Source organism: Tachysurus vachellii, chromosome 4, assembly GCF_030014155.1.
Source record: "Tachysurus vachellii isolate PV-2020 chromosome 4, HZAU_Pvac_v1, whole genome shotgun sequence".
Lineage (NCBI taxonomy): Eukaryota > Metazoa > Chordata > Actinopteri > Siluriformes > Bagridae > Tachysurus > Tachysurus vachellii.
The window spans coordinates 31,415,640-31,443,139 of record NC_083463.1 but is presented as its reverse complement, the minus strand read 5'-3'; the positions used below and the strand labels follow the sequence as shown (position 1 = coordinate 31,443,139).

General features: G+C 42.3%; 2 protein-coding genes across 5 annotated transcripts in view; both read left to right on the top strand.

Moving 5' to 3' along the window:
- Positions 1 to 18,353, top strand: part of pkp4 (plakophilin 4) — a 25,749-nt gene extending 7,396 nt beyond the window's left edge. The window contains exons 2-22 of one of the 2 annotated variants that reach the window (XM_060868953.1): positions 154 to 287; positions 2,255 to 2,367; positions 3,391 to 3,425; positions 5,748 to 5,870; positions 5,978 to 6,174; positions 6,461 to 6,854; positions 8,575 to 8,730; positions 8,826 to 9,033; positions 9,415 to 9,547; positions 10,353 to 10,566; positions 10,647 to 10,830; positions 11,016 to 11,133; positions 11,362 to 11,553; positions 12,269 to 12,442; positions 12,613 to 12,763; positions 12,843 to 13,035; positions 13,843 to 13,927; positions 14,021 to 14,138; positions 14,243 to 14,374; positions 15,300 to 15,373; positions 16,533 to 18,353. In XM_060868953.1, coding sequence (XP_060724936.1) covers positions 159 to 287; positions 2,255 to 2,367; positions 3,391 to 3,425; positions 5,748 to 5,870; positions 5,978 to 6,174; positions 6,461 to 6,854; positions 8,575 to 8,730; positions 8,826 to 9,033; positions 9,415 to 9,547; positions 10,353 to 10,566; positions 10,647 to 10,830; positions 11,016 to 11,133; positions 11,362 to 11,553; positions 12,269 to 12,442; positions 12,613 to 12,763; positions 12,843 to 13,035; positions 13,843 to 13,927; positions 14,021 to 14,138; positions 14,243 to 14,374; positions 15,300 to 15,373; positions 16,533 to 16,772 — 3,363 coding nt within the window. In that variant the 5' untranslated portion in view covers positions 154 to 158 and the 3' untranslated portion in view covers positions 16,773 to 18,353. Of the gene's footprint in view, positions 1 to 153; positions 288 to 2,254; positions 2,368 to 3,390; positions 3,426 to 5,747; positions 5,871 to 5,977; positions 6,175 to 6,460; positions 6,855 to 8,574; positions 8,731 to 8,825; positions 9,034 to 9,414; positions 9,548 to 10,352; positions 10,567 to 10,646; positions 10,831 to 11,015; positions 11,134 to 11,361; positions 11,554 to 12,268; positions 12,443 to 12,612; positions 12,764 to 12,842; positions 13,036 to 13,842; positions 13,928 to 14,020; positions 14,139 to 14,242; positions 14,375 to 15,299; positions 15,374 to 16,529 lie in introns of both variants that reach the window. The other variant, XM_060868952.1, reaches the window with a different exon arrangement.
- A 2,559-nt stretch (positions 18,354 to 20,912) lies between these two features.
- Positions 20,913 to 27,500, top strand: part of tanc1a (tetratricopeptide repeat, ankyrin repeat and coiled-coil containing 1a) — a 57,743-nt gene continuing 51,155 nt past the window's right edge. For all 3 annotated transcript variants that reach the window (XM_060868947.1, XM_060868948.1, XM_060868944.1), the window contains exons 1-2: positions 20,913 to 21,009; positions 27,455 to 27,500. The exon at positions 27,455 to 27,500 is cut by the window's right edge and continues 56 nt beyond it. In XM_060868947.1, coding sequence (XP_060724930.1) covers positions 27,493 to 27,500 — 8 coding nt within the window. In that variant the 5' untranslated portion in view covers positions 20,913 to 21,009; positions 27,455 to 27,492. The remainder of the gene's footprint in view (positions 21,010 to 27,454) is intronic.

Sequence of the window (27,500 nt, the reverse complement as noted above, 5' to 3'; positions counted from 1 at the left end):
GCTGACAGGTTATTATGGATTTTAAGACGACGCTCTTATTGTGAAGCTGGTGATTAATAATATCCCAGTGGGACATTCACACTGTGTGGGTGTGTGTGTGTGTGGGTGTGGGTGTGGGTGTGTGGGTGTGGGTGTGTGTGTGTTTGTGTGTAGTGGAGATGCCTACTCCTGAGCCGGGGCCTGTAGCAGAGGAGGAGGAGGTGCAGAGCTGTGAGGAAGGAACCAGCGCCAGCAAGATGGAGATGGAAAGCACCACCACCAACATCCTGGCCTCCGTCAAAGAGCAGGTACAAACACACACACACACACACACACACTGTTCCATTAACAGACAATATTTAACACTAATTAACAACCATAAAAAAGCGTTAATACACCAAGAGAAAAAAATAACTAACACTTTAATGGAGGATTTAAAGGAAAATAATCAACACCTGCATTAAGTACAGGTAAACAAACATGAACACACACACACACACACACACACACACACACACACACACACACAACAGAACAACAAATTATGTAACAGCGAAATCAGAACTCAATGTTAACTCACAACACAAAACTTTATTAAATACTACATGCCCCACCCATTTAGTGTACATGCCCCACCCCTTTAGTACACATGCCCCGCCCCTTTATCATTATGCACTATACGCATTAAAATCTCACTTGTTTTCCTTCTTGTTGTGGGAAATGGAATTTCTATTTCACACATGTAATAAAGTGAAATAAAGGCCAGTGCTGCTGTTCTGTTGCTGATGGTTTAGCAGACGTGTGTATTGTGATGCGTACTGTGTATCATATGAGATTTTTGTAACATCGCACATTTATTTATTTATTTATTTTACTCAAAGACAGATAATCTTACAGAACATAACCAAGATTTTATCAGACTCTAGACTAGATTCAGTCGGTGGAATGTCAATAAAAAAACAGCAATATAATCTAAAACGTGTGTGTGTATGTTTTTGTGTGTGTGTGTATATGTGTGTATGTTTGTGTGTGTATATGTGTGTGTGTGTTTGTGTGTATGTGTGTGTAGGTTTGTGTGTGTGTGTGTGTTTGTGTGTATGTTTGTGTGTGTATATATGTGTGTGTGTTTGTGTGTGTATATATGTGTGTGTGTTTGTGTGTGTGTGTTTGTGTGTATGTATGTGTGTTTGTACGTGTGTATATGTATGTATATATGTGTGTGTGTTTGTTTGTGTGTATTTGTATGTGTGTGTATTTGTATGTGTGTGTGTGTGTGTGTATGTGTGTGTGTATATGCGTGTGTGTGTGTGTGTGTGTATATGCGTGTGTGCGTATATGCGCGTGTGTGTGTGTACAGTATATGCGTGTGTGTGTATATGCGTGTGTGTATATGCGTGTGTGTGTATATGCGTGTGTGTGTATATGCGTGTGTGTGTATGCGTGTGTGTGTGTGTGTGTATATGCGTGTGTGTGTGTGTATATGCTTGTGTGTGTATATGCGTGTGTGTGTGTGTTTGTCTATGCGCGTGTGTGTATGTGTGTGTATATGCGTGTGTGTGTATATGCGTGTGTGTGTATATATGCGTGCGTGTGTATATGCGTGCGTGTGTATATGCGTGCGTGTGTGTGTGCATGTGTGTGTGTGTGTATATGTGTGTATGCGTGTGTGTGTGTGTGTGTGTGTGTGTGTGTGTGTGTGTGTGTGTGTGTGTGTATGTGTGTGTGTGTGTGTGCCCTGAATCCAGGCTTTGTAATAGGGAGCAGTGAGCTGAATGGTGGAGACTTGTTGTGACAGGCAGCTCGTAGCACAAACAGATCAGCGCACTTAATACTTAATACTTACGTTTTAACGCAGAAATGTTTTATTTTTATTTTTCTAATGCTTTTATAAAAGCGCAGTGCTTAAAAAAAAAAAAAAAACAATTTAATTGTGTACCTGTCTGTGTGTATGTGTTTGTGTGTGTGTCTGTGTGTGTAAAGCAGCTGCTTTAATGAGTTGTTTTCAGAGAGGCTCTAACAGCACAGTTGTCACAACTACGACACACACACACACACACACACACACACACACACACACACACACACAGGACAGCCTCCAAGCAACTTAGACAGCGAGGGTCAGGACAGTCTTATCAGCAGGACTCTATATAAAACTTTGGCTTTAATGAACTTTCTACAAGGACACACACACACACACACACACACACATGATCTGTCCCTAAAAAATTCCTTCACACTGTTTCTGTGTGTGTGTCGCCTTCGCCCTGCACCGCAGGAGCTCCAGTTTGAACGTCTGACCAGAGAGCTTGAGGTGGAGAGGCAGATCGTGGCCAATCAGCTGGAGCGATGCAGGTTGGGGGCGGAGTCTCCAGGTGCAGCCAGTGACAGGTAGGTTCCTGTGATTCCGAATTTTTCCCACGTTTTCATACGTTTGCGTTTTGGATTTTTAATGGATTTTTTTTCTGGATTCTGGACTCAGTCGGGTCAGAAGATCCCTATCCACTAACCTATCCGTCGCTATGGTGATGTTTTCTGTAACACTCATTTAAAGAAGTCTCCAGTTTCAGCTCTTTGTAATTTTTTTAATGCATAAAAATATACGATGAAGAAAGAAACCCCTTTGTGAACTTCAGGGTGAACTCAGTGTCTGTTTTATTCCTCGTTCATAAATTTATCTTGGCGTAATTCTTTTTGCTTTCTTGGTGGCTGAAAGTTTGGTGGTGAATATTTTAAATAGAATAATAAAATAATGAAAGCAGAACTCAAAGGCGTCGACATTTTACCGTCGTAAAAAAAAGGAGATTGTTCATGTGATAGTCAGTCTACAATAGCACTGTGTGTGTGTGTGTGTGTGTCTGGTCAGCATGGGGTCAGTGACATGCGGAATGTTTTTTCAGGTGTCCCCAGGGTGGTGTGTGTGTGTGAGTGTGTGTCTCCATGTGCATGTCTTTATATTGTTACACACCCTGCCCTTTGACCCCTGATTACTCCTTTTGCTTCTTGTTGGTCCGTGGCCAGTAGACTCGTATCATCACAGTGACCTAACAGATGCTCGTCTCGTCTCCGGCATCTCAGACGTCGTTTATTCAGACTCGGTCGCCCTCTTCGCTTAAACGACAACGCACTCATTTCTTTTTCTTATTTTTATTTGTTTAAAACAGGAATAAACCTTTGTTATTTTTACGGTCGATCGATTTCCCGTAACCGAGAAAAGCGTCTTATTCCTTATACCACAGCACTTCGTACTTTTTATCTGCTTAGTCACATTGCATTCACTGTCATAGGACGTCTCGTTCCCAGTGACATCAGCAGGTCTGCCACATGAGGAAAATATGAGTCTGTTTGATTGCAGAGACGTTCTATCTACCTTTCCTTGTTTTGTTTTGTTTTCTCTTCTTCCTCTTTCTTCAGTTCCTCTGAGAAGTCTCTGCTGTGGAGGTCAGCAGGTAAGACTCCTGGAACTCCAGTTTATTTAGTGTAGAGTACAGTGTAGTGTATATAGAGTGTAATGCAGTGTGTATAGAGTATAGTGTAGTGTATATAGAGTGTAATGAAGTATGTATAGAGTATAGTGTAGTGTATATAGAGTGTAATGAAGTATGTGTAGAGTATAGTGTAGTGTATATAGAGTGTAATGCAGTATGTATAGTGTAGTGTATATAGAGTGTAATGAAGTATGTATAGAGTATAGTGTAGTGTATATAGAGTGTAATGAAGTATGTATAGAGTATAGTGTAGTGTATATAGAGTGTAATGCAGTGTGTATAGAGTATAGTGTAGTGTATATAGAGTGTAATGCAGTATGTATAGTGTAGTGTATATAGAGTGTGATGCAGTGTGTATAGAGTATAGTGTAGTGTATATAGAGTGTAATGCAGTATGTATAGAGTGTAGTGTAGTGTATATAGAGTGTAATGCAGTATGTATAGTGTAGTGTATATAGAGTGTAATGCAGTGTGTATAGAGTATAGTGTAGTGTATATAGAGTGTAATGAAGTATGTATAGTGTAGTGTAGTGTATATAGAGTGTGATGCAGTATGTATAGTGTATATAGAGTGTAATGCAGTATGTATAGAGTATAGTGTAGTGTATATAGAGTGTGATGCAGTATGTATAGTGTAGTGTATATAGAGTGTAATGCAGTATGTATAGTGTAGTGTATATAGAGTGTAATGAAGTATGTATAGTGTAGTGTAGTGTATATAGAGTGTGATGCAGTATGTATAGTGTATATAGAGTGTAATGCAGTATGTATAGAGTATAGTGTAGTGTATATAGAGTGTGATGCAGTATGTATAGTGTAGTGTATATAGAGTGTAATGCAGTATGTATAGAGTACAGTGTAGTGTATATAGAGTGTAATGAAGTATGTATAGAGTATAGTGTAGTGTATATGGAGTGTAATGCAGTATGTATAGAGTACAGTGTAGTGTATATAGAGTGTAATGCAGTGTGTATAGAGTATAGTGTAGTGTATATAGAGTGTAATGAAGTATGTATAGAGTATAGTGTAGTGTATATAGAGTGTAATGAAGTATGTATAGAGTATAGTGTATATAGAGTGTAATGAAGTATGTATAGAGTATAGTGTAGTGTATATAGAGTGTAATGAAGTATGTATAGAGTATAGTGTAGTGTATATAGAGTGTAATGCAGTATGTATAGAGTATAGTGTAGTGTATATAGAGTGTAATGCAGTATGTATAGAGTATAGTGTAGTGTATATAGAGTGTAATGCAGTATGTATAGTGTAGTGTATATAGAGTGTAATGAAGTATGTATAGAGTATAGTGTAGTGTATATAGAGTGTAATGCAGTATGTATAGAGTACAGTGTAGTGTATATAGAGTGTAATGAAGTATGTATAGAGTATAGTGTAGTGTATATAGAGTGTAATGCAGTATGCATAGAGTACAGTGTAGTGTATATAGAGTGTAATGCAGTATGTATAGTGTAGTGTATATAGAGTGTAATGAAGTATGTATAGTGTAGTGTAGTGTATATAGAGTGTAATGCAGTATGTATAGTGTAGTGTATATAGAGTGTAATGCAGTATGTATAGTGTAGTGTATATAGAGTGTAATGAAGTATGTATAGTGTAGTGTATATAGAGTGTAATGAAGTATGTGTAGAGTATAGTGTAGTGTATATAGAGTGTAATGCAGTATGTATAGTGTAGTGTATATAGAGTGTAATGATGTATGTATAGAGTATAGTGTAGTGTATATAGAGTGTAATGAAGTATGTATAGAGTATAGTGTAGTGTATATAGAGTGTAATGAAGTATGTATAGAGTATAGTGTAGTGTATATAGAGTGTAATGCAGTATGTATAGTGTAGTGTATATAGAGTGTAATGAAGTATGTGTAGAGTATAGTGTAGTGTATATAGAGTGTAATGCAGTATGTATAGTGTAGTGTATATAGAGTGTAATGATGTATGTATAGAGTATAGTGTAGTGTATATAGAGTGTAATGAAGTATGTATAGAGTATAGTGTAGTGTATATAGAGTGTAATGAAGTATGTATAGAGTATAGTGTAGTGTATATAGAGTGTAATGCAGTATGTATAGTGTAGTGTATATAGAGTGTAATGAAGTGTGTATAGAGTATAGTGTAGTGTATATAGAGTGTAATGCAGTATGTATAGTGTAGTGTATATAGAGTGTAATGAAGTATGTATAGAGTATAGTGCGGTGTACATAGAGTATACATACATAGTAAGTACACAGTGTTAAAGGCTGAAAATTGAACCCTTTCTTCTCAGACTCCTCTGCAGCAGGTCTGTCGAAGCTTCACCCCTCTGACGACTGTCCTTCACCTACCTTCGGGATCAGAGGTCAAAGGTCACCGTATTCACCCGAACTGGAGCAAATCTCCTTGCATGAAAGTGAGGGTTCATCTATAAATACATTACGCTTCCTGAAACAGACAAATGACAACGAGTATACGTTTATTCTCTGCCCGTTGTGTCCTGCGTTATTGTCCTTCTCTCAGGGTCGGCGGCAAACTCACGCAGCTCAACCCAGATGAACTCGTATTCTGACAGTGGCTATCAGGAAGTCAGTGGTTACTATAGCAACTTAGTGACCCCCAGGAGGTCAGAGGGACGGTCCCAGTCAACAAGCTCCGCCCCTAGCTTCAGTCCAAGCCTGGCCATGGGGTCCAGGGCGGAGGGACAAGCGCTAACGCAGGTGAGACTCAAGAATATGGCACGAGTCGAGCAAAAACAAGCAGGAAGAGTTGGTTTAATTTTATTGCACCATAAAAGCCAATCAGGATCCAGTATGCAAATTAGGACAGTTTATATTTGCATTTAATAGAATTAGTAATCATCAGTGTTTATTTTTGATGTTATTTGTTTGTTGATTTTTTCTACATCAAGTAACTTTATTCGTTTACGTTCACCACACACACACACACACACACACACACACACACACAGACTCTCAGATGAGCGTTTGTGTTGTGTGCTTGCAGATGTCAGGTGGCCGTGTAATGAGGCGTGTCAGTTCAGTGCCCTCCCGTGCCTCTTCTCCAGTCTACGCCCCCTCCACGCCCCCCTCTCGCCCTACCTTGGGAAGCCCCTATGGTTCGCCCATCATTTCTGAGCCCCGCCCACTGCCCAGTATCTTTCCTGGCACCACGCTCCCTCCTTCCTCTGACCCTCTCCAGTCTGCGTATCCCGGGCACCACAGGGACGGCGTGAGCTCCCCGACTCTGCTGCGCTCTGGTATGGCGGCGCAGCCGCAGCACTACGGGACGCTGGGAAAACATGATGCACAGGCTTACGACAGCACGCACTCCTCGTTCGGGGAACGGGCATATGATTTCTTCGATAGGATCGTTCTGTCCAGGCCAGATAGTCTTACAGGTGAGTAGGGTTTATGATTGTACTCAAATTCTTTACTCAAATGACAAGTAAATGGTTAACAGTAAACGGCGGAACAGCATCAAGATCTTAAGTTGAAGTGAACTGCAGAAAAAATGGTCCTCTGGACATATGGCAACGCCGTCACAGATTATTAGTCATCCTGGTATATTTATATCTTTTTGGATAGTGTGTGGGGGTGTGTGTGTGTGTTTGTGTGTGTTTGTGTGGGGGGGGTGTAAGTGTGTGTATGTATGTGTGAGTGTGTGTGTGTTTGTATATGTGTGTGTTTGTGTATGTGTGTGTGTAAGTGTGTGTATGTATGTGTGTGTTTGTGTATGAGTGTGTGTGTTTGTATGTGTGTGTTTTTGTGTGCGAGTATGTATGTGTGTGTGTGTGTGTGTGTGTTTGTATAATATCCAGCCTGTACAGGATAACCACTGAATAAACTCTCTCCTCCTGTGTATTTATGTTGCTCATCCTGTGCGATGACGAGGATGAGATCAGTGTGTGTGTGTGTGTGCGTGTGTGTGTGTGTGTGTGTGTGTGAGATACCTGAGAGCTGCTCCACTGACCTGCTTATATCCGCATGCAGAACTGCTTGATGATTCGATTCATGTATTAAAGATTTAGAGCAAATAAGTAACAGTCCTGCAGGATGTGAGAAGCAGTGGAGCAATAAGTAAATAAAAATAAATAATGAATTAAATTACTTCTACTTTTAATAGCAATAACAATAATATTTTTTCCTAGATGTACAAACATAATAAATATACTTAAAATAAATATTAGTATTATTTACTATAATTCTTATGCAATAAATGGGAATAATATAACTATTAATAATTAGTAATTAGATAATAATGATATCAATAGCACTAAATATTATCATTATTTATTGGTTATTAAATTATTACTCCTGTGATTATTACTGCTGCAGCTAATAATTATATTACTGCTAACAATAGTGTTGTTGTTATTGCAATGATAATTACAGAATAATTACTTTCATGAATAATTATAACAATATGTTTACCGGCTCATTATGGCGTTATAACACGTTATGAATGTGTTCGTAGATTAGTTTATAAAAATTCAACACAGTTGTTACTCAAACGGGGGGCACGGTGGCTTAGTGGTTAGCACGTTCGCCTCACACCTCCAGGGTTGTGGGTTCGATTCCCGCCTCCGCCTTGTGTGTGTGGAGTTTGCATGTTCTCCCTGTGCCTCGGGGGTTTCCTCCGGGTACTCCGGTTTCCTCCCCCGGTCCAAAGACATGCATGGTAGGTTGATTGGCATCTCTGGAAAATTGTCCGTAGTGTGTGATTGTGTGAGTGAATGAGTGTGTGTGTGTGTGTGCCCTGCGATGGGTTGGCACTCCGTCCAGGGTGAATCCTGCCTTGATGCCCGATGACGCCTGAGATAGGCACAGGCTCCCCGTGACCCGAGGTAGTTCGGATAAGCGATAGAAGATGAATGAACGAACGAATGTTACTCAAACGCATATGTGAAGACCATGAGACCCATTTGTTAGGAATCGAGTTATTTCATTGACACGGGACCGTCCTCGAAAACACACAGCTTTGTTTTTATTACGTTCAGTTTACGACACATGGACGATGCTCTTATCCGGAGCGACTTACGTTTATCTCATTTCCTCAGCTGGTCAGTTGACGTGTGATCCAAAATGTTTTTCTGATGTAAATCTCATGACCTGATGCAGGCCTACAGAGCTCCTATAGTCAACACAGCCAGCTGGGTCAGGAAACCCGATCTCCGGATCACCCCGGAGCGTCCGCCTACGACGACAGAACCTTCCAGAACCCGCTGTACCAGAGCCCGACCCACGGCTCTCAGAGCGGCCTGTCCAGGAACACAGGTAGACTGCGCTGCACTGTGCTACGCTAACTGTGCCTCAGTGTGGCATGTTACAGAGAAATAAACCAACGTATCTGTGGATCTCTCCTGGTTCAGGGTTAGGGACTCTGCCGAGGACCACCAGTCAGTGTAGTACCCTGCGCTACCAGAGGGGTGCATACTCCATACCCTCACACACTGACACCTATCACTCCAGTCTTTACCGATCAGCCGAGTCCAACTACAGCAGGCACGCACTCAGCATCAACAATAACATCAGCGCCACACGATCGCCGTCGATTGACAGCATTCACAAAGATCCTCGGTAAGAAAAAAAAGTGGACATTTATCACTTATTTTATATTTTATGTCTTTTATTCCACTTAATCCACTTAATTTAATTATTTATTTATTTATTTTTACTGTATCTAATTTACACCGAAGCACTGGTGAATTCTCAAATCTGATTAATGCACCGATGGTTTCTATAGTAACGGCTCTTTTACCACATCTGTATAAACAAATTTAAATAAAAAAATCATTGATATGGTGAAGTTTATTGTAAGATGTTTATTAAATGTTTATAGAAGGAGTCTCCGGTGTCTTTAGGACAGGAGGATGTTTAGCGACAGGTTGGTGAGGAGTGTCACTATAAATGGTGTGTGTGTGTGTGTGTGTGTGTGTGTGTATGTGTGTGTGTGTGTAGGGAGTTTGCATGGAGAGATCCAGAGCTGCCGGAGGTCATCCGCATGCTGCAGCATCACTTCCCCTCAGTGCAAGCCAATGCTGCAGCCTACATTCAGCACCTGTGTTACGGAGACAACCGCATTAAGGCTGAGGTACACACACACACATACACACAAACACACATATACACACACACAAATATGTTGCACACACAGACACACACATACACACACACAAATACACACATACACACACACACATATACACACACACACATATATACACACACACACAAATATGTTGCACACACAGACACACACATACACACACACAAATACACACATACACGCACATACACACACACAAATATGTTGCACACACAGACACACACACATACACACACACAAATATACACCCACAAACATACACACACACACACACACACACAAATATACACCCACACACATACATATACACACACACACAAATATACACACACACATGCACACACACATACATACACACACACACAAATATACACACACACATACATACACACACACACAAATATACACCCACACACATACACACACACACATACAGTACACACACATACATACACACACATACACACACACACATAAATATACACACACACAAATACACACACACATGCTCTGACACCTTACACACACGCACGCACACACACACACACACACTGCTTTCAACTCCAGCCTTATTGTTGCTGTCACTAAGATGATAACAGTGTGATGGAATTGAATTTTATTTATGTTATATAGATTTTTAATGTAAAGAATCAAGCATGAACTCTTGAATTTGTGTGTGTGTGTTTGTGTGTGTGATATATATATATATATATATATATATACTCGTTTGTGTCAGTTCTGTTAAAGGGTGCCAATAATTCTGCACACATAAATTAAACCATATACACAGGTTTGTCGGCTTGGAGGGATCCAGCATCTGGTCGATCTTCTGGATCACAAAGTTCTGGAGGTGCAGCGCAGTGCGTGTGGCGCTCTCAGGAACCTGGTGTTCGGCAAAGCTACCGACGACAACAAAGTGTGTGTAAGGAACGCCGGAGGAATCCCGGCTCTGCTCCGCCTGCTGAGGAAAACCTCGGAATCAGATGTACGTGAGCTGGTGACCGGTGAGTGCATCTGCTCTGCCGTTCTGTCTCAGGTTACTGATCTAAACCTGTGTGTTTCTGAGCGCTTTGCTTGTGTGCAGGTGTGTTGTGGAACTTATCGTCGTGCGACGCCGTGAAAATGACGATCGTGCGCGACGCTCTCGGCCCTCTCACCAACACGGTCATTATCCCTCACTCCGGGTGGGGCGCCGCTCCTCAGAGAGAGGACCAAAAGCTCAAGCTGCACTCCTCCGTGGTGCTGAGGAACACCACTGGATGCCTTAGGTATCACACCGGGGTCTGATTTTATTCCCCCGGGGGTTTCTTTGCATTTCAGGTGTAATATTTGTAATATAGTCTAGTGTAGTGCTCCGTTTGCATGTCCACTTGTTTAATCTGTGAAATCAAAAGAGTGTGTGTGTGTGTGTGTGTGTGTGTGTGTGTGTGTGTGTGTGTGTGTGCTGTGGCAGAAACCTGAGCTCAGCCGGTGAAGAGGCACGCAGGCAGATGCGCTGCTGCAAGGGTCTGATTGATTCCCTGCTCTACATCATCAAAACGTGCGTCAACACCTCCGACTTCGACAGCAAGGTGAGCGAGATACCTTTCCAGCTCATTAGCATTCAGGTTGACTAGCTGATCAGCCGCCTTGTTAAACAGGAAGTGCCGTGTCCTATCGTTAGCATCGTGCCTCATGCTACCATGAAACGTAAAACGTGACATCTCATGCGTCTCTCCACACCTCTGTGGGACATCAGCTATATTCGGTTCTGCTGCTCTTTAACAGGCTTTTCTTTCATCTTGTCTGTCCTGTTCCAGATTGTTGAGAACTGCGTGTGCACCCTGAGGAACCTGTCCTATCGTCTCGAGCTAGAGATGCCGCCGTCCAGGCTGATGGGCACGCAGGAACTGGACATGCTCCTGGGCAACGATCCGTCCAGCAAGCAAATGGACTTCATCTGCTGGGGTTTAAGGAAGAAAAAGAAGAAGAGGTCCTGGCAGGATCAGCAGGTAAAGCCGCGTAAACAGTGCTCAGGAACGGCATTCACTAAATTCCAGGGGTTTCGTTACCACGACGTAAAGTGGGCGTGTTTCCGGAGGTCTTGGAAAAACGCCCCCTTTTCCATACTACGAAGGACAAAACAGTCATACAGGTTGATTTATTTTAGAAAACAAATAAACAAACAAAAACTACGGTTAGGGTTAGGGTTGGGGTTAGGGTTAGGGTTAGATTATCAAATAGGCCACGCCTACCCGATGACGCAATATCTGTTATGCTGTACTGAAATCCCTGGAAATAAGTGCCTGCCGCACAGGAATAGCTTAACTTTTTTAGCGGAATGTGTTTTAGCTTTAGCATTAATGCGGTTAGCTTTGTATCTCTAATTAATTCATTAAAATATTTTAAATGCTAGTTTTGTTTTGTCCGTTAGTTTTGCTAATCAAACCTACTGAAAATACTTTATTGAGTGACTACAGTAAAAAAAAAAAAACAGCTTAAATAATACATATTACACATAAACATAATTCATTTTACTTTTAACTCGATTTTTGTTAACTGTTACAATGAGCCAACGAAATAACGTTTGTTGCTATGACGGAGGATAAAAAAAAAATCGGATTGTTCCGACTTTAGTACGAGTTTAGCGCGTTATTTTGATCCGAGCGTAAAATCGTGGACATGTACAGTAGAACGCGTGAGTTATGAAGTTCACTTCCTTTGCAGTGGGACGGCGTCGGACCGATCCCAGGATTCTCCGGGAGTCCGAAGGGGGCGGAGATGCTTTGGCACCCTTCGGTCGTGAAGCCGTACCTCACCCTGCTGGCCGAGAGCTCCAACCCTGCCACGCTGGAGGGGGCAGCTGGGTCTTTACAAAATCTCTCAGCTGGGACCTGGAGGGTGAGACGAGTCACCTGACGCACTGACACGTGTTACACGAGTCTGTCTGTGATCAGATTCAGCACAGGATCACATTAATGATGTCGAAGTGGTCTGAATAAATCGTTACAACATCTTTATTTCAGTTTAATGACTTTACTGCAGCTTGTCTGAAGTTTACACTCCATCAGTTTGCAGCTTATATCCGAGCGGCGGTGCGTAAGGAGAAGGGTTTGCCCATCCTGGTTGAGCTGCTGAGGATGGATAACGACAGGGTGGTGTGTTCGGTAGCTACGGCGCTGCGAAACATGGCTCTGGACGCCAGGAACAAAGAGCTGATTGGTCAGTTACTTGAACCTAAACCGATTAAACGTGTTAGCTGAAATCCTAGCAGTGAAAAGAATCCGTGTCTCTCGTGCAGGTAAGTACGCCATGCCGGATCTGGTGACTCGACTCCCGGGTCACGGACCCTCGCTGCTGTCGGACGAGACGGTGGCGGCCGTGTGCTGTGCTCTTCATGAGGTCACCAGCAGAAACATGGAGAACGCCCGTGCACTCGCTCAGGTGGGCGGCATCGACAAGCTCGTCAGCATCAGCCGAGGACGAGGGGAGAGGTGAGAGCGGCGCTTCGGCTGGACGTAGACAACGGTTTTACCGGGTAGCCGAGAAATCCGCAGGCTGTACAATGGAGTCCAAAAGATTTTATAATGAAAAGGGTGACATATGTGAGTCGTATGTTGCCAGAAATAGGGGGAGCACGGTGGCTTAGTGTTTAGCACGTTCGCCTCACACCTCCAGGGTTGGGGGTTCGATTCCCGCGTCCACCTTGTGTGTGTGGAGTTTGCATGTTCTCCCCGTGCCTCGGGGGTTTCCTCCGGGTACTCCGGTTTCCTCCCCCGGTCCAAAGACATGCATGGTAGGTTGATTGGCATCTCTGGAAAATTGTTCGTAGTGTGTGATTGTGTGTGTGTGTGCCCTGCGATGGGTTGGCACTCCGTCCAGGGTGTATCCTGCCTTGATGCCCGATGACGCCTGAGATAGGCACAGGCTCCCCGTGACCCGAGGTAGTTCGGATAAGCGGTAGAAAATGAATGAATGAATGTTGCCAGAAATGTTCCTTTGATATAAACTCTAACACTCTGTATTAACTTTATTTGGATAAACATCAACCTTCTGAATTAAGTAATAAACAAAAAAAAAAACGGTGTCAGACTTTTTATATTATTGGAAAAATAAAATCTAATCCAGATCTAAGCAGAAAAGTAACTTATCTTATGGCTGACGGTGAGGGTTGAGGTGGATCTCAGGAAGAGGAACCGAGGCAGGAACACATGCTAGATGTGGAAATCTCTGCCGATTACACTGATAAATTGAAGGATTGTCAATGCTGGACTTGATGTTTCTGTCTTTTTGAACTTCAGATATTCCATGAAGGTGGTGAAAGCTGCAGCGCAGGTTCTGAACACGTTGTGGCAGTACAGAGATCTGCGCAACATCTACAAAAGGGTAAAACGCCATTTCGGCTCCTGTGAGGCTCTTTGTTTCCCTTCACCACAGTTTAGCTCTGTAATGTGTTGCATGTGTTCTCTGTCTCATCAGGACGGATGGAACCAGAACCATTTCATCACCCCAGTGTCCACACTGGAGCGAGACCGGTACCGATCACAGCCCACGCTTCCTACCAGCAACTTACAGATGTCACCTGTCATCCAATCAGGTGAGTCGGCGGCTAAAAAAAAAATATATCCGTCTTTTAAACGACAGGAGAAAGAAATTGAGCGAGTGAATTGTGCGTTTCTTTGTTGTCGACGGCGATGCTAGGTGGTAGCGCCACGTCCTCCCCGGCTATGCTGGGAATCCGAGAGCATCGCTTGAGTAAGAGGAGGGCTCAGTCTTCTATGCAACTTCATAACTATTATGGAGACGCCAACAGAAACAAAACTTTGTTCACAGGTGAGCTTTAGGACCTTCAGTCCTAGTTTTAGTATTTTTAGCTTGTGTTGGACGACGTGTCAGATCTTTTCCTTCAGGAAGGCATTTGTGATTCGTAATGAAGTGTACTTTAAAAAATCTATATGTTTAGACTCAGACGAGTATAGAACACTGGTGAAACGTGGTGGTGGTGGTGGTGGTGGTGGTGGTGGTGGTGGTGGTGGTGGCATCATGATGAGGTCTTATTTCTAATCAAACCCTGACTAATATGTTTATTTATCTGTCTGTCTGTCTGTCTGTCTGTCTGTCTGTCTATCTGTCTGTCTGTCTGTCTGTCTGTCTATCTATTTTATATCTGTTTATCTATCTATCTATCTATCTATCTATCTATCTATCTATCTATCTATCTGTCTGTCTGTCTGTCTGTCTGTCTATCTATCTATCTATCTATCTATCTATCTATCTATTTTTATATCTGTTTGTCTATCTATCTATCTATCTATCTATCTATCTATCTATCTATCTATCTATCTATCTATCTATCTATCTATCTATTTTTATATCTGTTTGTCTGTCTATCTATCTGTCTGTTTATCTATCTATCTATTTTTATATCTGTTTGTCTATCTATCTATCTGTCTGTCTGTCTGTCTGTCTGTCTGTCTGTCTGTCTATCTATTGTTATATCTGTTTGTCTATCTATCTATCTATCTATCTATCTATCTATCTATCTATTTTTATATCTGTTTGTCTGTCTATCTGTCTCTCTGTCTATCTATTTTTATATCTGTCTGTGTGTCTGTCTCTCTGTCTATCTATCTATCTATTTTTATATCTGTCTGTCTAACTATCTCTATCTATCTATCTATCTATCTATCTATCTATCTATCTCTTCATGATGATGTTTCTTTCTTCTTTTATTTGCTTGTTGTTTTTTGTGTTGTAGGGTCAGGAAAGCATTCTGCCTATTTCATAAGCTCCTATCCTTCTCCTTCCCATGAGGACCCTCAGAGGTCACAGGTGAGCGTTTTACAGACATGTACAGACCTGAACCTGCAATGCTGAAGTGTTACCGATCCTTTGGCTCGGGTCTCGTTAAACAAATTCTGGCTGAGAGGTGAAGAAACATCCTCATAAAACTATTTATTTAGAAAGGAAAAAAGCCGATCGAGTCGCAGAAATCACCCAAACACGGAGAAGCCGGAGGCGGTGCTAAATAAATGATTGGATAATTACATTTTTTTTAAATAATTAGCTAAAACATCCTGTAATGATCTTGTCTTTTTGTCAGAGGGCATGTCTGCAGCACCACGGCTCCGTCCTCTTACCTCCAACTTAGAGTAAATGTAGCTGCTGGGCAGAGGGAAAGGTGTTGAATTTCTCCCCCATTTGCCCCTTTTCCACCGAGGCAGTTTGAGTGCAGGTTCGGAGCCTAATTTAGAACCAGTTCTTTCTTTTTCGACCGCCAAAGCACCGGCTCTGAACCAGGAAAAGTGGTTCTTAAGTAGCACCAAAACGTTGCTGGTCTAGACTTAAGAACCGCTTACGTCAGAGGCTGTGGGCGGGGCTGTGGGCGGGGCTACTGTTAGCGCCTTTGATAATGTACCTTACGTATACTAATGTTTAATACACTTTTACTTTACCGCGATATGATACATTATCAGCACACATGATAGTAGGTAGCTACATGCTAAGGCTAAATTTTTCTTTGTTAATGATAAAATAACGTTATGTACTTTCTCGATAACAACCTCCGTTTATACAGATTACATGGAGCTTCACGTACACGTCGGATTCGCCGCGTTTGGATGTTAATGTAGGTTATCGCCATTGTTGATGTGTTTGTGTTTGTCGCTGCTGCGCTAACGTTGCTGTGTAACGTGACACGTATACAGTGACGTCAGACTCGGCTCTGTGATGCTCTCTAACCGATGGAAAGGCAAACGGGTTCTTAGAAGGTTCGCCAGTGGAACCAACTTTGAACCAGCACCAGCACTAGCTCTAAACCAGCACCCGGTTCTTTCTGGTGGAAAAGGGGTAATTGACAGCCTCGTACACGCTGAAGCGATGCTGCCACTGGTTTATGATGGTGATGTAAAACCATACAGCGTGTTAGAGTGGCCTTTTTTTAACCTGTTCCCACTGATATTGCGGTTCTTTCTGTGTGATCTTCCAGCAGCTCGGCCAGCTGTACTACTCGGAGGAGCCGACTCAGAGGCCCTACGACACATACGGAATTTATTTGGGGTCTCCGATGGGTTACGACGACCCGTATCTGGACGAGCCGCTTCACTACCCTGTGGTGAGCGAGAGGCAGGCGCTGAAGCGCAACACCAACTATGTGGACTTTTACTCCACCACACGCAGGCCTTCTTACCGTGCTCAGACCTACCCTGCTTCTCCAGACTCATGGGTGTAGGCACGAGTGTGTGTGTGCGTGTGTGAGATGTTACATCATTCTAGTGAGAAGATTTGGATGCAGAATTTATCCCTATAAAGTTGTGTGGCTAAAGTGATGTGGAAGTGACAGGTTCATTTTCATCTAAGGGACTGTGTCCGGGTGTGTGTGAGCGTGTGTGTGTGTGAGCCTGTGTGTGAGCCTGTGTGTGAGCCTGTGTGTGTGTGTGTGTGAGCCTGTGTGTGAGCCTGTGTGTGTGTGTGAGCGTGTGTGTGTGTGAGCGTGTGTGTGTGTGTGAGCATGTGTGTGTGTGAGCGTGTGTGTGAGCGTGTGTGTGTGTGTGTGTGAGCGTGTGTGTGAGCGTGTGTGTGTGTGTGTGTGAGCGTGAGTGTGTGTGTGAGCGTGAGTGTGTGTGTGCGTGAGCGTGAGCTTGTGTGAGCGTGAGTGTGTGAGCGTGAGCGTGCGTGAGCGTGAGCGTGCGTGAGCGTGTGTGTGCGTGAGCGTGTGTGTGCGTGAGCGTGTGTGAGCGTGTGAGCGTGTGTGAGCGTGTGAGCGTGTGTGAGCGTGAGCGTGTGTGAGCGTGAGCTTGTGTGTGCGTGTGTGTGTGCGTGTGTGTGTGAGCGCGTGTGTGTGTGAGCGTGTGTGTGAGCACGTGAGCATGTGTGTGTGTGAGCATGTGTGTGAGCATGTGTGTGAGCATGTGTGTGTGAGCATGTGTGTGTGAGCGTGTGTGTGTGAATGCGTGTGTGTGTGTGTGTGAGTGAGTAAGACTAAAAAATTAACTATAATGATACATAACATATATAAGCTGTGAGCGTGTGTGTGTGAGCGTGTGTGAGTGTGAGTGTGTGAGTGAGTAAGACTAAAAAATTAAGTATAATGATACATAGCATATATAAGCTGCGTGTGTGTGTGTGTGTGCGCCTGTGTGTGTGACAGAAATAAACTACTATGATACATTGCATATATGGTCCGTGTGTGTGTGAGAAAGAAATAAACTACTATGATACACTGTGTATATGGTCGTCTGTCTGCGTGTGTGTGTGTGTGTGTGTGTGTGTGTGTGTGTGTGTTGCATCACAGTAACTTAAATGAAAATTAAAGTACTTTAATCTGAGGTTGAATAATAAGTTCTATACTGTATGTGAGCCAAAGAAGGATAGATAACAGTCATATTTATAATATTTATCTTTTATTTATTAGCACCTTTTTCCTTTTTCACACACATACGCTACACCTTCCGAGGATCAAAACCACACCAGCTTTTGTTCTCCATTTTTCCTTCGTGTTTTGTTTTTTTAATGGCATGTTGAAAGAATGTTGAAGTCATTAAAACAATGAAACTGTAGTTTAATTATATGTCCAGTTATGATGAAGATCTCGACTCAATAATGACGTACTGTGCAATGGTAACAAAATGTCCCCTTGTCCGGTCTCGTGGATGTATTTACTGTTACAGAGTAGTGTGTGTGTGCCACGGACTCGTGTACAGATCTGTCGGTGTGCTGTAAAACGTGTAGTGTGTGTGTGTGTGCACCGCTGCACAACATCCTGTGTCACATGACATAGACGTGTAGAGCAGAGCCACCAGTTAGAGACTTTATGGAGACGACATGTATTATATACCATGTGAGAAATAAAGATCTGCATTCGTTTTTGTAGTGATGTGTTTCTTTATAATCCTCAAATAATCTGTCTATCTATCTATCTATCTATCTATCTATCTGTCTGTCTTTTTGTCTATCTATCTATCTATCTCCCTGTCTATCTATCTATCTGTCTTTTTGTCTATCTATCTATCTATCTATCTATCTATCTATCTATCTATCTATCTATTTTTATATCTGTTTGTCTATCTATCTATCTATCTGTCTTTTTGTCTATCTATCTATCTATCTCTCTTCCTGTCTATCTATGTTTATTTATTTTTCTCTATCTATCTATCTATCTATCTATCTATCTATCTATCTATCTATCTATCTATTTTTATATCTGTTTGTCTATCTATCTATCTATCTATCTATCTATCTATCTATCTATCTATCTATCTATCTATCTCTCTTCCTGTCTATCTATCTGTCTTATTGTCTATCTATCCATCTATCTATCTATCTATCTATCCATCTTCCTGTCTATCTATATTTATTTTTATCTATCTATCTATCTATCTATCTATCTATCTATCTGTTTATTTATTTTTATCTATCTATCTTCCTGTCTGTATGTCTATCTATCTATCTATCTATCTATCTATCTATCTATCTATCTATCTATCTATCTATCTATCTATCTATCTATTTTCCTGTCTATCTGTTTATTTATTTTTATCTATCTATCTTCCTGTCTGTATGTCTATCTATCTATCTATCTATCTATCTATCTATCTATCTATCTATCTATCTATCTGTTTATTTATTTTTATCTATCTATCTTCCTGTCTGTATGTCTATCTATCTATCTATCTATCTATCTATCTATCTATCTATCTATCTATCTATTTCCTGTCTATCTGTTTGTTTATTTTTATCTATCTATCTATCTATCTATCTATCTATCTCTCTTCCTGTCTATGTTTGTTTATTTTTATCTATCTATCTATCTATCTATCTATCTATCTATCTATCTATCTATCTATCTATCTATCTACCTTAGATTTATTTACCCATCCATCTAGCCGTCCATTTAGTACCTACCCATGTAATACTGTCTGTATTCAATATTATAAAGCCTTACAGTTTAGTACAAAAGTTTGCGCCCTCATGTTTTCTGTGAGACCGTGATGTAAGATCCGTCCCCCAACTATCCAGCCATCCATCCTTTAAACATACATTTGCTAAAATTTCCATCCACCCATCCATGTCTCCACCTAATGACCTGCCTGCCCATGTAGTACACACTGATCTCCAAAATAAAGTCTTATTAAATATATGTAACACCTTTACAATATCATTGTTCAGTCAGTGTCCGTAGTGTGTGAGTGTGTGAGTGAATGAGAGTGTGTGTGTGTGTGCCCTGTGATGGGTTGGCACTCCGTCAAGGGTGTATCCTGCCTTGATGCCCGATGACGCCTGAGATAGGCACAGGCTCCCCGTGACCCGAGGTAGTTCGGATAAGCGGTAGAAGATGAGTGAGTGCTGTCCATTCATTCATCTGCTGGATGCACTGATAGCGATCGTGGTTCCTGACCGTCCTCTTGCTCTCCTGCTTTAGTGCTCTCCAAACATACCCACATCAGCTGACTAAGTGTTCTTTAACTAGCTGATTAATTGGATCTGGTTTATTACAGCAGGCTTCTATGTTTCACTAGAGACCCTCGGAGCTCAGAGCAACAACAAGAGATAGATGTAGACTCCGTGTTCGTCATCCTTTACACACAAAAAGGATTTACATCCTTTACACATCCTTTACACACAAAGATTTCTGACACCCCCTCAGATGGACCTCTGCCAAGTCATTTGCCTTGAAGCCCCCAACCCTGAACGACAATGTGTTTTAATGTGCTTTATCCTGGGAAGGGTGGGGAAGGGTCTGGAGCCTGTCCTGGGAACGCTGGGTGTTTGGCACAGGAATACACAATGGACAGGAAGTCCATCACAGTGTAGGACAAGCTGAATTACAGGTCTTTCAACCTTGGACAAGCAAAAATAGTGATCTCTTAGCATAAGGAGGGTAATTTTGGTACATTTTAATAATATCCACACAGAGGCGCTAGTCAGCAAAAATAATAAATAATAAATCATGCAGTAGTGTATAGAGTTTACACACAGAATACACACAGTACCACTTATTAATAGATAATAGAGTAAACACTAGAACGATACTAAACCGTAATCAACATGTTGCATAAAGCCGTTTATACGATGATAACACACAAACATTGTCAGAACTTTCAGCTAGCAAAACTAAAAAAATAATTAACTTGGAATGTGTTTATGCTGCACTGAGTTTTTTGCCAAATTCCCAGTAAATTCCCAGTAAATTCCCGGTAAATTCAAGTCAATAGATCCCAATGAGAAAGTTGCCCTCACTAAGATGGCTGCACCGGTGACGCAGCTTCCTTACGTCTAAGGGCACTTCTGCCGTACACGTAAGGAGGTGTGTCTATAATGAGAAGAGAGCCAGCTGCATGATCTCAGTGTGTGTGTGTGTGTGTGTGTGAGAGAGAGAGAGAGAGAGAGAGAGAGAGAGAGAGAGTTGGTGTTCACAACAAGCGCACGAGAAGACAAGTTGGAGTTTTGAACAAAACAACAGAAATCTTGTGAGTGTTTCTCATTTTCTTTCCCTTTCACTGAATCATTGATGTCTTTTTTTTAAATCATGACAGAGATTTTTTTTCATATTTTTAGAACTTGTGTTTATAGAGTGTTTATAGAGTGTTTATAGAGTGTTTATAGAGTGTTTATAGAGTGTTCTTTGTACTTATTCCTAACTGTTATATCACTCCACTATGAAGCTGTTCTATATCTAGAAAAATTGTGTATTTTGGTTGATATTTTATCTATAGTTTGAGTCACTTTGTTGACTCATCCTGTACTAGTCTCATGCTCGACCAATCGAATGCGATGTACAGTGTATATACCCCGCCCCCGGGGGGCGTGTCTTCAAACGTATATACTTCATATCTGGTGCCTTGTAAGTGACAATTTGGTCAAAACTGGCAACAAAACGACCTCCAGACTGGCGATCGGTGCTCCGTATTTGATCGTGTCTGTATCGTTCAGATCACGGTGTAAGACTTTGACTCGAAGTCTGTCTTTTGATTGACCCACAAAACGGAGGCTGCCCCTAGTGTCCTGGAGGAAAACTAAACAAGAGTAAACTGGCGATATGTTTATTTATTAGAAAAAGCAAACCTAAGGTGTATTTCAGTGACAGTCAGTCTTCAGCATGACACGGGGTCTGTCAGCGTAATGATAGTTTTTAGGTGTTAATCGCTTAAAGTGTTCAGTCCTGTGATGAACCTACATTACTTTTTATTTATTTATTTATTTATTTATTTATTTATTTATTTATTTATTAATGATTATCACAGCAGTAATTGGGTGTGTTTAGTGTGTTTTAGTGTGATGTAAATGACTAAGACTAAGTAACAGTCCGGCGGTGTTATGAGTGCGTACGGAGTTTGTTCCAGAGACGATCACGTCACGTGTTCAGGAGCTTGTAGACCAGCTGCGTGTCAGATTTCTCACCCAGCTGATGTTCTGGCGATATTTAGGACACCTTTTCCATATAAGGAAACAGGGTCATTTTCCCCAGGGTCACAGCCACGAAACCTATTTAAAAAATCTGTCCTGGTTTTTTTTCCTTCTTCTCTGCGCTCAGTGGAACAGCGCCACCATCACATCAGACTTTTCCTTCCAACCTTCCGCTGCTCGTTCCCCGGCGTCTCGTCTTCAGCCTTATCTTTTTTATCTTTCTGACCTGGAACATTCACGAACCTGTGTTTGGTTTCATTTATGACGTCATCCCGTCTGAGTGCGGTCACAACTTTTGGCACCCTTTAAGAGAAAGGGCAAGAGAATGATCCAAGAAGCTAAATAAAGTTTTCAACAAGATAAAGAACGAATGTTTAACTGAAACCTGTTAGAAATGACACACACACACAAACCTGAGGAATTTAACCAGCTTTAAATAAACGTCAGAGATTTTTTACCTTGTTGGGAGTTTATATTCCAATGATACCTCTCTATCTGCCTCACTTTCTCTCTCTCTCTCTCTCTCTCTCTCTCTCTCTCTCTCTCTCTCTCTCTCTCTCTCTCTCTCTCTCTCTCTCTCTCTCTCTGCCTCTATCTCTATATCTCTGTCTTGCTATCTCTGACTATCTCTCTCTCTATCTCTATCTATATCTCTCTTTCTCGGTCTCTCTCACTCTCTGACTCTCTCTCTCTCTCTCTCTCTCTCTCTCTCTCTCTCTCTCTCACACACACACACACACACACACTCACACACACTCTCACACTCTATCTGCCTCACTCTCTTTCTCGGTCTCTCTATATCTCTGTCTCGCTATCTCTCTCTTTCTCTCTCACTCTCTGACCCTCTCTCTCTCTCTCTCTCTCTCTCTCTCTATCTGCCTCAATTTCTCTCTCTCTCTCTCTCTCTCTCTCTCTCTCTCTCTCTGCCTCTATCTCTATATCTCTGTCTTGCTATCTCTGACTATCTCTCTCTCTATCTCTATCTATATCTCTCTTTCTCGGTCTCTCTCACTCTCTGACTCTCTCTCTCTCTCTCTCTCTCTCTCTCTCTCTCTCTCTCTCTCTCTCTCTCTCTCTCACACACACACACACACACACACACACTCACACACACTCTCACACTCTATCTGCCTCACTCTCTTTCTCGGTCTCTCTATATCTCTGTCTCGCTATCTCTCTCTTTCTCTCTCACTCTCTGACCCTCTCTCTCTCTCTCTCTCTCTCTCTCTCTATCTGCCTCAATTTCTCTCTCTCTCTCTCTCTCTCTCTCTCTCTCTCTCTCTCTCTCTCTCTCTCTCTCTCTCTCACACACACTCTATCTGTCTCACTCTCTTTCTTGGGCTCTCTCTCTAAATCTCTGTCTTGCTATCTCTATCTCTATCTATATCTCTTTTTCTCTGCCTCTCTTCCTCTTCCTCTCTCTCTCTCTCTCTCTCTCTCTCTCTCTCTCTCTCTCTCTCTCTCTCTCTCGATCTGCCTTTCTCTTACTTTCTCTATCTGCCTCTCTCTCTCTCTCTCTCTCTCTCTCTCTCTCTCTCTCTCTCTCTCTCTCTCTCTCTCTCTCCTGTCACTCACAAAGATGTGCCACTGTTTTCTTCTCTTTATTCACCAAGATCTGTTCCATGTCATGTTCCGTATCTTTCACCCTCCACTGTGGTCCTTCCATCTCCTGTTTTCTTTTCTTTTTTTTCTTTTCTATTTTCTGCCTCGTGCCGTTTGATTAAACATCTTTTTTTTTCTCAAATGAAGCTCAGACTCCGGAAACATATAATTTTACGGAAACTCCAGTTTGCGCAGTTATTAAAAGTTGAGGTCCAGCGGTGGTCAGACCAGAGTCTTCCAGTCGCTTGCTGGGGTTTTTCTTCTTGGCGAATTCACTGAAACTCTTAATGCCGTTTTCTCCAGTCTGTAATTTGATATCGGCTTCTTACAGCATGCTGCTTTTAGTCTCAGTGAAAAATCTCTGCTGGTGACTTTGATCTGAGTTTGTAGTGTTTTTAGATTCTTATTGAATTCCCATCAACACAAGATTCCTCACACTGATGCTGTAACTGTGTTCATGTGATTAACTCTGGGGAACACGCCGAGGTCAAAAACGTCGTAATCCTGAACTTCTCACGTTCCCACGTGTGTGGAAAAGAGAGCGCTGTGTAATGTAGATTAAATTTCCCCCAAATCCAAACAGAAAAAGTCGTTCAACCGCGAAAGTAACGGAAAATCGCTTCAGTTCGAATGGAAATGTTCGAATACAAATTTCAGCACAATGGGGTTCATGTGTGGCGACGTGCTGCAAAACCCCACATGCTGCAGATTTATTCTGGGCTCAGCACCAAGTTCTGCAGGACGCCGTTCTAGTAAATAAAGCTTCCAGAGGAAATAAAGATGACCTCGAGGACTCGTGTAGACGTACGTGAGTGAGACGCTTGTGAGACACGGGAGCGTGTGTAGGTACCACGGTGTGTAGGTACCAGTGTGTAGGTACCACAGTGTGTAGGTACCATGGTGTGTAGGTACCAGTGTGTAGGTACCACAGTGTGTAGGTACCACGGTGTGTAGGTACCAGTGTGTAGGTACCACAGTGTGTAGGTACCATGGTGTGTAGGTACCAGTGTGTAGGTACCACAGTGTGTAGGTACCATGGTGTGTAGGTACCAGTGTGTAGGTACCACAGTGTGTAGGTACCATGGTGTGTAGGTACCAGTGTGTAGGTACCATGGTGTGTAGGTACCGCAGTGTGTAGGTACCACGGTGTGTAGGTACCAGTGTGTAGGTACCACAGTGTGTAGGTACCATGGTGTGTAGGTACCAGTGTGTAGGTACCACAGTGTGTAGGTACCATGGTGTGTAGGTACCAGTGTGTAGGTACCAGTGTGTAGGTACCAGTGTGTAGGTACTATGGTGTGTATGTACCACGTCGTACAGGGTTTATATTCTGTGGTTTCCTTTGCCTTCTTCTTCTTCTTCTTCTTCTTCTTCTCTATGGTGTCTGTGGTGAAGGTTTAACCCTCTCATGTGTGTAATGAGCAACAGACACAAGGTTCCAGTTATCTGACGTCACAAAGCAGCCGTGTACGAGGAGACGACAAACCTCCTGCGGCGCTCAGGAAGTGGTCATGGATGCAGAAACAGCATGATTGCGGCCATCCTCTCCCTGTCTCTCTCTCTCTCTCTCTCTCTCTCTCTCTCTCTCTCTTTCTCTGTCTCTCTCTTTCTCTGAAGTCTCCTTCATGATGCATTATGATCAGAGCCCACGTCTCGGAGCAGTAGGATGTGGTCTCTCTTTCAAATCCCAGCCATTAGTGCTATTTTAAAGCGAAGCTGGAATGGATTAAGGATTTGCCGCTCAGCCAGGTGGCAAATAATCGATCCCAGAAGGTCCAGTCTGAGTCTGTGGTCAGTGTGTGGAAGCGTGACACACGTTGTCGCGCTCTAATTTATCCGTTTAACGCACACACAGGCTCTTCAGATGGTTTTCGGGTCTTTACAACCCATTTGTGTTGCTGTGCTTAGATATGGGCAGTAGACCAGGATAAATGAGATACCAGTGTTCCTCTTGTGTTCCTCTTGAGTTCCTCATGTATTACTCTTGTGTTCCTCTTATGTTCCTCATGTGTTCCTCTTGTGTTCCTCTTATGTTCCTCATGTGTTCCCCTTGTGTTCCTTGTGTTTTCCTCTTGTGTTCCTCGTGTGTTCCTCTTGTGTTCCTCTTTTGTTCCTCTTATGTTCCTCATGTCTTCCTCTTTTGTTCCTCTTATGTTCCTCATGTGTTCCTCATGTGTTCCTCATGTGTTCCTCATGTGTTCCTCTTTTGTTCCTCTTATGTTCCTCATGTGTTCCTCTTATGTTCCTCATGTGTTCCTCTTGTGTTTCTCATGTGTTCCTCTTGTGTTTCTCATGTGTTCCTCATGTGTTCCTCATGTGTTTCCATCACCTACAAATCAGAAATTTCTCAAATCCACAAATAAAATGACGACTCTGTCCCTCAAAGTTTTCCACAATCCATTTTGGAGGCTATTAATACAGATGGATACTTTTATTGCTTCGTTTTTTTTAACCTTAAACCATTAACATTACTGAAGGAGTCTCCAGCGTCAGAGGTAAAGCTGCAGCTTCTCTTTAGGACGGTGGAGCTGGAAGTTGGAGGACTGCAGAAGTGTAAAAGGAATGAATCGTTTGTTTGTTTGCAGCTGATTCACACGATATCATGTAGGTTATAATCACCCACACTGCAGTGATTTATCTCTGACTCGTAGCTCTTTATTCGTGAGTGTGTGTGTGTGTGTGTGTGTGTGTGTGCGTGATTCCTAACGGTTGGCTTCTGTCTCGTCCTCACTCCGTTGTCATCTCTGCGGCTGAGCAGCGAGGAGATCTCCAGAGACCACAGAGACCTCCGTCTGGACCCCAGTGTTCATTATGCTTTAAAAGCCCAAAGCCGTCTTTGAATGAGCTTTCCACCTCATCGTCTTCTTCATCATCATCATCATCATCATCATCAGTGTCATCATATCGATGGGCCTATAGGCTGAAAGAGAACTGTTCACAGATCAGAATCATCAGCTCGTGACATTTAAGCAGGAACCGGACAGATGGGCGGGGCTTATCCGGTCACATCAGGCCCTCGGACATCACGCCAGACGCTGTGGCATTTCCTCTCATTGTTCATTTTCAAGAATGTCCCAGATGATGCTGGCAAAAATTGTTGACACCCTCACATTCAAGACCGAATGCAGACTTTGTGAAAATTTTCATCCTCGCTATGTTACAACCTCAAGGATCAACACCTCAGATAAGAGTCTGGAGGCAGAGCTCTTCTCCGTTCTGATTGGTCGGAAGGGTTTCCATAGCAACAGCTCTGACGGTAGATGTGACCGAAAGGCAAATCGCAGGTTCTAATTGTTTTGCACCTCCTCAAGTTTCAGGTTTCTCACTGACTGTATGGAGAAACCTTATTTTAGATGTTCTGACCTTCTGAGTAAGTGCTGTTCTTTAATCGACCAAATTCTTTGGAATCGTCGGCAGGTCGCTGAGGTTTAAGTGAAATAAAACATCCCCGGGAAATAATCGGTGTCGTCGTGGTAACGGATGCTTCGCTTCTGTTGACGTGATGGATTTCTTACAGGTTTCTGTCAGATACAGAGATGGAGAACTTTTGATTCGTTATTATTTTTATTTTGTTGTTTTTCTTCATCTTAACAACTTCATCTTCATCAAATCCCCCCCCCCCCCCCAAAAAAAAATAAAAAAGTCTCTATTGTGGCTTTTAGCTGCTTTGTTTGAGCTCTAATCAAAAATCCATTCCTACAGTTATTGCACGGAAATGCTGTTATTTCTGGCGGTGAATCTAATAATTCTCATCTGCTTTAACAACATCGTTATTGTTTATGGGGAAACCACCAGGAAATCATCAGCAGCAGATAAAACAACCTCAGGATTAGTAAATTCTAGCTAAATTGATGCATTTCCTGCTTGCATCCTTCCTGATTTAGTGGCTTTGTTTTTTTTACACAGGAGAAGTGAACAAAAAAAAAGAACAGAGGTTTCTCATCATGCGTAA